Here is a 13,882-nt window from a genome sequence, read left to right on the forward strand (position 1 = left end):
GGCTCTTTAGGGTCCATGGAGACATTTCTGGGAAAAATTTGGGGCAGTTCTGGGTCTGGGGAGGGAATTCAGAGAGAACTTGAGGGCCTGGAGGACACTTGGGGAAGCCGGGTGGGCACTTGGAGAGGAACTCAGGGATTCCAAGGGACAGTTCGGGGAGCGGGGCAGCACTTGGGAGTCCAGGGAGGCCCTTGGAGGTCAGGGAGGGGAATTTGGCAACCTTTGGGGTCCGGGCGGGCCCTTGGGGGGCTCTGACGGGGATCTCTGGGGCGCGGGGGTTGATGGGAGTTGTAGGCTCGGGTAGCATATGGTTAAACGGGGCCACGGAGCATCACGGGAGTTCAAGACGCAGCTGCAATGGCTCTCGGTGGAGGCGTGGGGCATGACGGGAGATGAAGTCCCGGCCGAAACAGCGCTGGACATGCGCCGCGCAGCATGATGGGAGCCGCAGTCCCGGAAGTGGCTCAAACGCTTTGTTTGGGGGTCCGGGAAGGCTCTTGGGGGACACTTCTGTGTCCGAGCCGCAACTTGAGATCCTTGGGGGAATGTAAACGGTTCGGGAGAACTTGCAGGGAGCTCAGGAAGCTCTAACCAGGCTCTTTAGGGTGCGGGGCATGGCAGGAGTTTTAGGCGCAGGACTGTATTCTGAGGGGCTCTGGGGCCATGGGGGACGAGAGGAGATGAATTCCCAGAAGCGGCTGTACCGGGCATCTGTGGTGTTGGGAGCACTCAGGCCTCCAGGGACACTTTTGTGGAGTCCCAAATGGTCTCTGAGGGGGCACTGAGGGGTCCTGGAGGATCTGGGGGACACTGAACGGACAAAAAGGGTGGCAGATCCCGGGGTTCTGTGGAGCACAGGGCATGACGGGTGTTGTAGTCCCAGCTCCAGTGGGGCTGAATCGGGCCTCGGGGCATGACGGGAGTTGTATGCAAAAAAAAGGTGGTGACAGTATCAGGCAGCGCTTTCGAGATCCCAAACCAGGCGCTGATTGCCTTTGGGCTGTGATGGGCAGAAGTCTCGGCAAATGGGATTTGGCAGAGGTGGGAACAGCCAATTCAACTTCTTCAGTCCATCCCAGTACATCCCCAGTACACACCAGTATAACCCCAGTAGAACCCAGTTCATCCCAAGCAGAACCCAATACACCCAGTGCCCCTCCAGTCCCTCCCACTACATACCAGTGTAACCCCAGTACAGACCAGCACAATCCCAGTACAACTGATCCCAAGTAGAACCCAGTACAACCCCAGTGCCCCTCCAATCCCTCCCGGTAAAGCCCAGTCCCTCCCAAGACACCTGAGTTTATTCCCAGTCCCTCCCAGTTCATCCCAGTGACATTCACAGGATGCCCCAGTGTTCCCCAGTCTTCTCCGCAATGGCCCCTGTGTTCCCGAGTACGTCCCAGTCCTCCGAAGTATCCCTCCCAGTATTTCCCAGTCCTCCCCAGTGTCACTCCCAGTATGTCCCAGTGTCTCCCACAGCATTCCCAGTGTCCCCAGTGTGTCCCAGTCCTCCCCAGTCTTTCCAAGGACAGTTTAATTTCTCCCGGTGGCCGTGGCAGCCAAACCCAGCAGTGCGGTCAGTGCAGTGCCCATGGCCACAGCCCCTTGCAGTGGCCCAGTGCAGCTTGGGCTGATGATCCACCCTCACAGCTGGCCCAGGGCAGCTCTGCAGTGCCTTTGGTGGCACCTGGGGCTGGCACACACCTGAGCAGTGTGTCTGTTTGCACTGGGGAAACTCAGCAGTTTGAGATGGCTGCAAAAAGTACAAAAAGGGAAAGCACCTCTGAGGCTGAGTGCAGCCAGCTCTCCAAGCACAGCAGGGCCCAGGGGAGTGAGGACAGACAGGATGGGGCTGGGCAATGTGGAGCAAGGTTATCCACACTGGGTCAGAGCTCAAGGCGCAGCTTCTGTGAGCAGGCCAGAGCTGCTGAGGAGAGACCCTGGGTCAATATCAATCACAGAATGTTGCAATCACCTCTGCTCTACAGATAAATAAAATAAAAGACACCCTTTAAAATAGGAATGTATACTTTATTACTGCTCTTTGAAATCTTTCTCCATGACTGGACTAGGAAAACTTTAATGACCCTCTCAGGGCTTTGCTGTTGTTTACATCAGACTCAGTCCTTGAGAGTGTCTTCAAAAAACTTCTCAAGAACTCAAAGTTAAATTTAAAGTCCAAATTTTCTTGAAGTTTTAATGGGTCCCACTGAGGGATACAACTGGGAAAGTGTCCCCAGGGTCCAGGTAGAGCAGAACACTGGAGGCAGTGATGACAGCTGGGGACAAACAAGGCAAAGGTGTCTCTGGTGCTGAGCAAAGCTGGATGTGGTTCAGGAATGCAAAGGGCCAAGGCCTGAGCCCCAGCCCCTGGCCAGGTAGATCCTGTCCCTCCCTCCTTGCTCAGGGCTCTTCCCAGGATGGGCACTGGCATGTGGGGATGTGCAATGGCAAGGGCAGGAGCATGGGGCGGCCCCTGCCAGGCTGGTGAGCAGGGACAAGGAGGCAATGAGGCCCCAGGCCTGCAAGGGTCACTTGTTCCCTACATGGCCTCAGGCCCTGGGCCGGCAGCCATGGCCAAAGTGTTGCCCAAGTTGGCTCTGGCAGGGCTGTCTTGCAGCTGCTGCCTGAAATAAACAGGTCAAAGAGACTTTTTCTCCTTTTAATGCCTTTATTAAAAAGTGATCAGCTCAGGATTGGGCAGCTCGGACAGGTCTGCAGTCTCCCATCATCTCTCCCACGAGGACTCAGTGAAGGAGGATATGTGCAGCTTTGTCCACTAGGGGCAGAGCTGGGGTTCTGGCTCTCGTGGGAGCCTTTCAGGCGTGGTGACCCCTTGCGGATGTTAGTTATCCCTGTTCCTTCCCGTCCGCTCCCGGCGTCGGGACGGCTCCCATGCTCAGGGTGAAAGGGACTCCGAATGTGTTCCGCATCTCTGCAGGCTCAGCACTCCGTTCATGATGTCCAGACATCACTCCAATCTCTCAACTCTTAGGTGGCTCGTTGTTTTTTGGGGTCCTTTTTAGCAAGCTAGAAGCAGTAGTTTCTCATGGCATGCTGGTCCTTGGAGTCACTTTGCATAGCCCCTCCCACCCTCTCAGGTCTCTTCACCATTCTGGGGAAAAGTACAACTTAGCCTTGGGCAAGGCTCTGCTAATACAAAAGGAGCAATTAGCCACAACAACCCGTGATTACAATAACAAAACAAGCAGAACTTCGGCAGCAACAGTGATCTGGCTGATTTTTGTAACCTTTTCTCACAAAAAAAAATTAGCAGAATTTTTGTTCATAACACTGCCCATCCCTGTGCCCTGTGCAGCCCAGGCTGTCCCACAGTGTCCCTGCCCTGCGCCTCTGTCCCTGCAGGCTGTTGGCATACCCCAGCTGACAGCTCTGCCTCCTGCCTGCCTCTGCCTGTCCACACAGAGTCTTGGGCTGACACCAAAAGCTTAGTTCAATTTTTCCCCTGCCTGTGAACTTTCAGCACAGGAACAAGGCATTCAGGGGCTGCTTTCCCAGCAGGAATGGTTGGAAGAGAAGATGAACACATCTGGCTCAAGGGTGCAGGGACAGAAAAAACAAGGACTGAATCTGGGAATTGAGGAGGGTTTTATGGAAATGGATAAATTCTAATCCACATTTAGTGACTGTATATAAGCAACACGCTGGCTGCTGGCCCAGGGCCTGAGGCCACGAATGGGACAAGTGACCCCATTGGAGCCGGGATTACAACGCCTGTTGTGCCTGGCACTCCACAAAACCCCCCTGGGATCTGCCCACCATCTGTTCCATAAGTGTCCCCCAGACCCTCCAGGATCCTTCAGTTCCCCCTCAGTGCCTTTCCAGCACCCCCCAAAAGCATCCGCAGACCCCTGAGTGCCTGATACTGGCACCACCTTTTTTTTGCATACAACTCCCGTCATGCCCCGAGGCCCGATTCAGCCCCACTGGAGCTGGGACTACAACATCCGTCATGCCCTGTGCTCCACAGAACCCCGGGATCTGCCACCCTTTTTGTCCCTTAAGTGTCCCCCAGATCCTCCAGGACCCCTCAGTGCCCCCTCAGAGACCGTTTGGGACTCCACAAAAGTGTCCCTGGAGGCCTGAGTGCTCCCAACACCACAGATGCCCGGTACAGCCGCTTCTGGGAATTCATCTCCTCTCGTCCCCCATGGCCCCAGAGCCCCTCAGAATACAGTCCTGCGCCTAAAACTCCTGCCATGCCCCGCACCCTAAAGAGCCTGGTTAGAGCTTCCTGAGCTCCCTGCAAGTTCTCCCGAACCGTTTACATTCCCCCAAGGATCTCAAGTTGCGGCTCGGACACAGAAGTGTCCCCCAAGAGCCTTCCCGGACCCCCAAACAAAGCGTTTGAGCCACTTCCGGGACTGCGGCTCCCATCATGCTCCGCGGCACATGTCCAGTGCTGTTTCGGCCGGGACTTCATCTCCCGTCATGCCCCACGCCTCCGCCGAGAGCCATTGCAGCTGCGTCTTGAACTCCCGTGATGCTCCGTGGCCCCGTTTAACCATATGCTACCCGAGCCTACAACTCCCATCAACCCCCGCGCCCCAGAGATCCCCGTCAGAGCCCCCCAAGGGCCCGCCCGGACCCCGAAGGTTGCCACATTCCCCTCCCTGACCTCCAAGGGCCTCCCTGGACCCCCAAGTGCTGCCCCGCTCCCCGAACTGTCCCTTGGAATCCCTGAGTGCCCCTGCAAGTGCCCACCCGGCTCCCCCAAGTGTCCTCCAGACCCTCAAGTTCTCTCTGAATTCCCTCCCCAGACCCAGAACTGCCCCAAATTTTTCCCAGAAATGTCTCCATGGATAGAGTGGCCCCTTTTACCCTGTGTGAGAAAAATAATTTAAAAAAAGATTACAAAAGTTCTGCAAATATTACTAATTACTATAACGAAGAAGAAATAAATAACAATAGAGCTTAATTAATTAATTAAGGGAATTGTGTTACTTGGAACCAATGACCAATAACTTTTTGCTTGCTAAATATTATAGATTTTTTTAAGAACAGCATAAAAAATAAGTAATAAAACTCCAGAATAATATTTTTATAAATGAGAAAAATATAATTATAATTGTATGAATTACTAAATTTTATTTATAGAGAAAAATGAATATTTAAAAAAAATTTTTGAATGTCTGTCTCAGATGCGTGATGTCAGACATGGTGAGGCTGGGGGTGAGGAGCAGCTTGTCCAAACAGGGTCAGCCTGCAAGGGGCTCATTCTTCTCTGTGCCCAGACCTCCTAAGGAGACATTCAGCATCAAGATCACCTGGGGAATGCTTCTATTAGCTCTTCTCTGAAATGAAAAGTAAAAAAATATTTCCTTGAATAAAACCAAAAATTACGAGGTGCACTTTGGAATCTTCCTCCTGAAGAGAACTCCAAACTGACTCAAATCAATACGCAAGCCCTGGAGACTCAAAGACAATGGAAGGGAGACAAAGAGCTCCTGAGAGCTTTCTGTATTTTAATCAGCCGCACGGTGGACTTGGGGCTGAGTGCAGGACCCTCAGGCACTGAGAGAAGGCTGAAGAAGCTGCTCAAGGAGTCAGCAGCAAAACTCCAAGTGCCTTGGAGCATCACTGGGCCCCAGTGAGGGCAGGGAGTGCCAAAGGCTCCCCAGGGACTGCTGAGAGTAGATCCTTGAGGCCAGGATTGCAGGGAAAAAAAAGGCTCTGAGCAGGGAACTGCAATGCTGAGCACGGCCTGGGCTGGCTGGAGGAAGCAGAAAGGCCAAGCCCTGAGCCCAGCCTGGGCCAGCAGGGCCTGTCCCTCATGGGTGGCTCGGGGCTGTTTGTGGGCCAGGGGGATGTGAGGGGCAGCAAGGACAAATGGCATCAACCTGCAGCCCCTGCAGCCTCCCCAGGAAGGCCAAGGGAGAACCAAAGTGCAGCCCCTGCCAGGAAAGTTCCTCCTGTGGGGCCTCCAGAGGCGCTGCCCGAGCCCAGGGCACAAAGGCCTGTGTGCCAGTGGCCCTGCCAGCCCTGCCCAGCCCTTGGCCATCTGTCCTGCAGGCTGTGCCCCCTGTGCGTGCTGCTCCTCTGCCCTGGCCGGCTGCACACGCCCATCTTGCTGTGCCCCAGCATTTCTCACCCAGCGTTTCTGTGCCCTCCCTGGGCTCCCTGCACCCAGCGCTGCCAGCTCCTGGCACACAGAGCCTGGCCATGGCCCAGCCTCACACTGCCACACCTCCAGTACCAACATTCTGCCCTGCGAGGGACTTTGCTTTCTCCTCAGCTCCAGGCTGAACCTTCCAAGCTGCACTTTGGGGAGGTTTCCTGCAATTCCCACTGCCAAGGAAAGGTCTGTCTCCTGCTGGTCACAAACAGAGAAGGACTGGTGGGAGATGTGGTGGTCAGAGGCTGTGTGGGGCAAAGTGACAATGAAATTTTTTAGTTTTAAATATTCCAGGAAAGAAGGAGGGGCATCAACCAAACGTCTACACCTGGCTGGATGGCCAGGCCCAGAGAGTGGTGGTGAACGCTGCTGCATCCAGGTGGCAGACAGTCACCAGTGATTGCCCTCAGGAGCCTGTGCTGGGGCCAGTTATCTACAATATTTTTACTGAAAACTGGATGAGGGTGTTGAGTCTTTCATTAGTAAATCTGTAGAAAACACTAAGTTAGGAGTGTGTGTCCATCTGCTGGAAGGCAGGACTCTTGCAGAGAGACCTGGAGTATCTGGATGGATGGGCAGAGTCCAGGAAGATGAAGTTTCATTTAAAGTCCAAGTGCTGGGTCTTAAACTTTGGCCACAACAATGCCTACAGTGCTACAAGCTGAGGACAGAGTGGCTGGACAGCAGCCAGGCAGAAAGGGACCTGCAGGGACTGATGGACAGCAGGCTGGACATGAGCCAGCAGTGTGCCCAGGTGGCCAAGCAGGCCAATGGCTCCTGGCCTGGCTCAGGAATGGTGTGGCCAGCAGGAGCAGGGCAGGGATTCTTCCTCTGTGCTTGGCACTGCTTGAGCAGCACCTCGAGTGCTGTGTCCAGTTCTGGGTCACAAATTTAGGAAGGACATGGAGGGACTGGAGCATGTCCAGAGAAGGGCAACAAGGCTGGGGAGGGGTCTGCAGAACAAGTCCTGTGAGGAGCAGCTGAGGGAGCTGGGGTTGTTTATCCTGGAGAAGAGGAGGCTCAGGGCAGACAAGGCAGTGTCAGGGCACAGGTTGGACTTGATGATCTCCAAGGTCTTTTCCAACCTTGCTGATTCAGGGATTCTCTGAAACCACCCTTGGAGCAGTTGCAGGAGGAGCCCTGGGCCTCCTCTTCAGGAGCTCCAGCAGCCCAGGTCCCTCAGCTTCTCCTGCCAGCCCCAAAGCCCATCCTGTCAGTCCTGCAGAGTCTCTGCAGCTCCTCCTCATTGCCCAGAACAGGGAGCCCCTGAGCCAGACACAGCAGCCCAGATGTGCCCCCCTGGACTGGGGTGCCTCTGGCAAGGGAGCAGCACCAGGCACTGCAGGAGCCTGCAGACAATTCCTGCACCACATGTAGGATGATCCTGCTGCCCAAGGGACATTCCCATGATGCCAAGTCAGTAACTGCAATGGGGAGTAGGGCCAGAGGGGAAAGGCCAAATAGGGATGGGCTGTTTGGAAGGGAGGGAACAGGGGTGGGCAATGGGAAGACATTTGTATCAGGAAGAGGAAAGAAAGCAAAGGTGAAGCCAAGGAAATGCTCAGGGCAGTTTGGGGGTGGCTGCCAGGCAGCCCTGGCTCTGAGCAACAGCATCTGCAGTGGGACAGGAAACTCCCAGCTGATGGGAACAAACTTTCTGGCTGACTGCAGAGGCCAGGACAAACCTGAGTGGTTTCCTTGGTGTCCCCCAGCCCTTGCTGGCCCCAGGGGCTGATGGCATTTGTGCTCCCTCAGGTTCATGTCCCCACACCAACAGCATGGGGGTGCTCCCCCTGCTCTGTGCAATGTAAACAGGGGCTGCTGAGCCAGTACTGCCGTGTCTGTGCCTGCAAGGATGGGGCACCTGTGTGAGCTGGGGGAGAGGCCAGGGCTGCAGAGGGGTGATGTTGTTGGCAGCTCCATGTGGATGCTCTGGGATGTTGCCCTGGGCTGTGCAGCGCACTGGTGATGGATCAGCCCCTGCTCTGCTGCTCCTTCCCATCTGCCCCAGGGCCCTTGCAGAGCCCCAACCATGCTGTTTGCCCCCAGCCTGCCCACGGCCAGCCTGGGGCTGCTCACGGGGGTTTTCTGTGCTGAGCATTGGCCTGGGTGTGTTCTTGAGAGAGCCTGAGCAAGGAGCCTGGAGCCCCCAGGCCCTGGGCTGAGGTGTCAACGCTGCCCCAGCAGTGCCCATGGCCTGTCCCTGCTGCAGCCCCGGCACTGCCACCCCCAGGGCTGTGCCCAGCCCCGAGAGCACTCAGGCCCTGCAGCAACACCAGGGCCACCAGGGCAGTGGGACAGGGCCATGGCAGGAGCACTGGCAACACCAAGTGCTGCTGCTGCTGGGCACAGCTGCTGGGCCAGCACTGATCTGCCCCCAGCTCTGCACACAGACATTGCTGCTGCAGCTCCAGAGAAGGCAACAAAAGGAAGATCTCTAGTGAAAACTTGGCTGGGAGAGCTTTCAATTAATTTAAAGCCACCAAGAGACCCACTCCTCATTGACACTGGGCCACAGTGAAGGTTGAGATAAACCAAATGATGAAGGGCAGAAGCAATGACCTTGCTTTGTGAACATTATTGAAATCTAAAACAAAGGAAAAATAACTCAACAACCACAACAAGAACTATTATAGATTACATTTATTAAATGTGATTTGCAGTAATTATCAACCAGTTTAATGCTTCTGAAATTTTCCAATCATCCGTGTCCACACTGCAGCCTTGAGCTCCTGGTTCCTCAGGCTGTAGATGAGGGGGTTCAAGGCTGGAGGCACCACTGAATAGAGAACTGAAAGGGCCAGATCCAGGGATGGGGAGGACATGGAAGGGGGCTTCAGGTAGGCAAAAATGGCAGTGCTGATGAACAGGGAGACCACAGCCAGGTGAGGGAGGCAGGTGGAAAAGGCTTTGTGCTGTCCCTGCTCAGAGGGGATCCTCAGCACAGCCCTGATGATCTGCACATAGGAGAAAACCATGAACACAAAACAACCAAAACTTAAACAGACACCAAGCAATGAATTCCAAATTTTTCTGAAGGTGGAGTGTGAGCAGGAGAGCTTGACGATCTGTGGGATTTCACAGAAGAATTGGCCCAGGGCATTGCCATGGCACAGGGGCAGGGAAAATGTATTGGCTGTGTTCAACAAAGTATAGAGCAAGGCACTGGCCCAGGCAGCTGCTGCCATGTGGGCACAAGCTCTGCTGCCCAAGAGGGTCTCATAGTGCAGGGGTTTGCAGATGGACACGTAGCGGTCGTAGCACATGATGGTCAGGAGGAAATACTCTGCTGAAATGAAGAAGATAAAGAAAAAGAGCTGTGCAGCACATCCTGAGTAGGAGATGTTCCTGGTGTCCCAGAGGGAATTGTGCATGGCTTTGGGGACAGTGGTGCAGATAGAGCCCAGGTCAGCGAGGGCCAGGTTGAGCAGGAAGAAGAACATGGGCGTGTGCAGGTGGTATCCGCAGGCTACGGCGCTGATGATGAGGCCGTTGCCCAGAAGGGCAGCCAGGGTGATGCCCAGCAAGAGGCAGAAGTGCAGGAGCTGCAGCTGCCGCGTGTCTGCCAATGCCAGCAGGAGAAAGTGCCTGATGGAGCTGCTGTTGGACATTTTGCTGCCTCTGGACATTGGCACCTTTTAAAGACAGAATGTCAGTGATAATCGAGCGGACATTTCTCACAGAAATATCAAAGCCTTTTCTCATAGACCCTTTCCTACAATTAAACACCTCTCCCTTGTGTATGTCTAGGAGACCTTCCTTCACCTTTGTTCCTGGAGCCCTGATTGTTGCTGGCCAATGTTGTATGAGGAGCTGGACCTTGGCCTGCAGGACACCTGGGAGTCAGCCCTGACCTCCAGTCAGTGCAGGGGAACAGTGAGGGCAGGGTCCAGTCCTGGTGTTTGGACTTGGACAAAAAATCTTCCAGTAAGGCAGAGGAGCTGCCTGTGTGAAGGGATGGGGACAACAGAAGGCAGAACGTGAGATTCTGTTGCATCTGTGGAGAACAGATTGTCCAGCAAGGCAGGAGGATTGTCTGAGGCTTCGTGCAGACTGAGGGGAGCTGCTCTGTCCCTCTCTCCTGTTCCAGCTGCCCTGGACTTGCACCTTTCTGAGATCCACTCCTGTGTTACCCTGGACAGCCAGGAGACACAGCTGAGAGCAGAGGGATCCATGGCGCACAAAGTGGCTCCTGCCTTTCCCAGAGTCAGGAGAGTGGGCTCATTGCCAGCCTCCCAGGCTGCCCTGCCCAGAGCTGCCCGGGCACAGGGAGCTGGGACACCCCATTGCTGTGCTCAGCCTGCACAGGAGGAGCCCAAGGGCTGGGCCTGGCCCTGCAGCTGGAACTGCCATTGCAGAGAGCCCCTCAGCAATGCCAGCAGCACCTGGGCAAGGCAAGGAGAGAGAGAGAGAGCCAGGCCTGAGGAAAAGCCATTCCCTGGCCAGCCCTGCCCAGCCCCTGCCAGGCAGCAGAAGGGCAGGACAGTGGCCCTCAGGCCCTGGTCAGCAGGGAATGGGCACATGGCCGCAGAGATGCCCTTCATCTCTGGGGCTGCTCTGCCGGCCCAGGAGGGCCTGAGGGCCCCGAGCCCCCGGGCTGAGGGCTGTGCTGGCTGCGAGGGGACACAAGAGCTGTGCTGCTCAGGGCAGTGTGTGCCCTGCAGGGCAGGCCCGGCAGGTGCCACATCTGCCCTGCAGCAGGGCTTCCCTCAGCACTGCCTCCCTCCCTGCCTGCCCACGGCTCTGCTGCTGGAGCTATCCCAGCCCCAGCTGCTCCTGTGGCCCCGGGCTCCTTCCCTGCCAGAGCTGCCAGAGCCCAGCCCAGCCCCTAGGCCAGCCCTGCCCTGCAGCTGCTGGGCCCTGCAAGGATTAAAGAACAGCTCCCCCAGCCTGGGCACCATGGAAAGGTGATGCTGCATGGATCTGGAGGCTGGGCAGGTGCAGGCACTTTCTGAGGTGCCCAGGAATCCTCAGGGTGATGGTTTAAGAGTCTCAGCCCCTGATGTGCCCTGCACAGCTGAGTTTCCATTGCCACCAAGCTGAGCCAGGGAGAAGTGGGAGCACAGATTCAGGAAAGCAGAGACCCAAGCAGGAAACTCCTGCCCTGAATAAGCTCATGGCAAGTCCCCACAGAAATGAGCTGGGTATGAACTGGAGCTCTGGGCAGCTCTGGATACAGCCCCAGCTTCACCCCCTGCAGCCATCCCTGGCAGCAGGAGCCATCCTGCCCTGTCCCTGTGATGGTGCCCAGGGCAGCCCTGCTCTGCAATACATCCTCCTCCTCCTCCTCCTCCTCCTCCTCCTCCTCCTCCTCCTCCTGTGCCACAGAGAAACTGAGAGAGCCCTCCTGACACATCCCCCAGGCTGTGGGGTGTGCTGGCTTCAGGAGATCTCTCCAGGAGCACAGGGGACATTGCCCTGCACCCACAGACTCACCATGCACACGGCTTTGAAAATCTTTCCCCAAGTGAAGTCTCAGCTAAATGTCTTCCCAATCTTGATTGCCTTCAGCTTGTCTCTGCCTGGCTTCTGTCCCCTCAGCGCCTGCAGGCAGAGCCCTCAGCCCTGCTGGGCTGGGAGAGGAGCCGGTCCTGGGAAGAGCTGTTCCTTTAAAGCTCAGCAGCACAGACACAGAATAAGAATTTTAATGAGCCTCTTGGGGATTTGGTGTTGTTTACCTCAGACTCAGTCCCTGAGAGTGTTCAAAAAACTTCTCAAGAACTCAAACTTAAATTGAAACTCCAAAGTTTCTTGAAGTTTAATAAGTCCCTCTGAGGAAGTGTCCCCAGGTTCCAGTTAGAGCAGAACACTGGAGGCAGTGATGACAGCTGGGGACAAACAAGGCAAAGGTGTCTCTGGTGCTGAGCAAAGCTGGATGTGGTTCAGGAATGCAAAGGGCCAAGGCCTGAGCCCCAGCCCCTGGCCAGGAGGATTCTGTCCCTCCCTCCTTGCTCAGGGCTCTTCCCAGGATGGGCACTGGCATGTGGGGATGTGCAATGGCAAGGGCAGGAGCATGGGGCGGCCCCTGCCAGGCTGCTGAGCAGGGACAAGGAGGCAATGAGGCCCCAGCCATGCAATGGTCACTTGTCTCCTGCTCCTGCCTCAGGCCCAGGCCCAGCAGCCATGGCCAAAGTGCTGCCCAAGATGGCTCTGGCAGGGCTGTCTTGCAGCTGCTGCCCATCCCTGTGCCCTGTGCAGCCCAGGCTGTCCCATGGTGTCCCTGCCCTGCGCCTCTGTCCTTGCAGGCTGTTGGCATCCCCCGGCTGCCCCACCTGGCTGGGCCCTTCCTTTGCTGACAGCTCTGCCTCCTGCCTGCCTCTGCCTGCCCACACGAAGCCTTGGGCTGACCCAGACTTCTTCTGGGGGACGTGTTCCACCACAGCCCTGCCCTGGGAGAGAAATTCCTGTCTCCTTGTATCTAGTCTGGGCCTCCCCAGCTGCCCTTGGCATTAATTTTTTTGGTTCTCTCTGGCTGTTCTCTACTTTGTCGGAAGTATCCACCATCTCTGAAACCACCCTTCAATCCCTCCCAGGGCTCTCCTCTGCTGTCTTCAGTCCCTACCCCACTGAGCACAGAGCTCCTCTGTCTGTGTACAATGCTCGTGTGCTTGAGGCCATGAGTGCCTGGACAATGAGGGTTCTTTTCTACAGGACAGAAACCACAAAACCCCAGGGTTTTGAAGGCAGATCAGAGGCAGCCACCCGAGGCCAAGGCCAGCCAGACCTGTCTGTCTTGGCAGCTTTTGTCTGGGAGCAATCCTTGGATAGACAGAATCTGGGAGGCCTAACCCAACATTTGTCCATGGGCACCTGGACATGAAGGCCAGTTCTCTTCTATAGGAAGGAAAGTACAGAGCCCCAGTGTTTCACAGGATGCTGAGAGCTGGCCCTCAGGAAGTCAAGGGAACCTAGACAGTCCTGGCAGCTTTTGTCTGGAAGCTATCCTTGGATATAAGGAATTTTGGAGGTGGATTCCTGATTTTGGCTATGGACACCTGGGCTTGAAAGATGTTTTTTCCATGGAAAGAAAAGCTTGGCCCCCCCATTGTTTTGAAGGCAGAAGAGAGGTGACCCCCAAGCTGCCAAGGCCATCCAAAGCTTTCTGTTTTGCAGGTTTCATATGGGAACAACCTTTGGATTGAATCAAATATGGAGATAGAATCCCAGTTTCTGCTGTGAACCCCTGGAGGAGAAGAGTTCTTTCTCACAGGAAGGAAAGCAAGAACTCCAGAGTTTTAGGGGTAGATGAGAAGCAGACCTCAACATGCCAGGATCAGCTGTAGAAGTCAAACCAAGCCAACCAGACCTGTTCCATGTTCTTGGATCCATGGGGCCCTGCAATATGACAATTGCCCCTTGGTTCCATGACACCATGTGTTGTAGTATTACAACAGATCTTTGTTTCCAAAAGGCCCAGGAATATCACAATGGTCTCCTTGGCTCTGCAGTGGCACACTGGTCACTTGTTTCCATGAGGCCCTGCAGTGTCACAAGGGCACCTTGGCTCCATGAAGCCCTGAAGTATGGAATGCCCTCTTGATTCCATTGGGCATCTTCACTTTCACATCAGTTCTTAGTTCCACTGAGCCCTGCAGTGTCACAATGGTCTCCTTGGTTCTCCAGAGTCAGAATGTCCCTGTGGTCTCATGGAGCCCCACTATGATCCCCTTGATTCCATGAGGCCCTGCCATGCTACAACGAGCCCTTGGTTAAACGAGGCCCTGATGTGTCACAACGGCCCCT

The 13,882-nt window shown here is 55.4% G+C and overlaps 1 protein-coding gene across 1 annotated transcript; it reads right to left on the minus strand.

Moving 5' to 3' along the window:
- Positions 1-8,817: 8,817 nt before the first annotated feature.
- Positions 8,818-9,414, minus strand: LOC134434099 (olfactory receptor 14J1-like; the record flags this gene model as incomplete). Its single annotated transcript, XM_063182795.1, has 1 exon — positions 8,818-9,414. A coding segment is annotated over one exon (597 nt), but the record flags the coding sequence as incomplete, so codon positions are not given.
- Positions 9,415-13,882: the final 4,468 nt, after the last annotated feature.

Source organism: Melospiza melodia, unplaced genomic scaffold (genome assembly GCF_035770615.1).
Source record: "Melospiza melodia melodia isolate bMelMel2 unplaced genomic scaffold, bMelMel2.pri scaffold_32, whole genome shotgun sequence".
NCBI lineage: Eukaryota > Metazoa > Chordata > Aves > Passeriformes > Passerellidae > Melospiza > Melospiza melodia.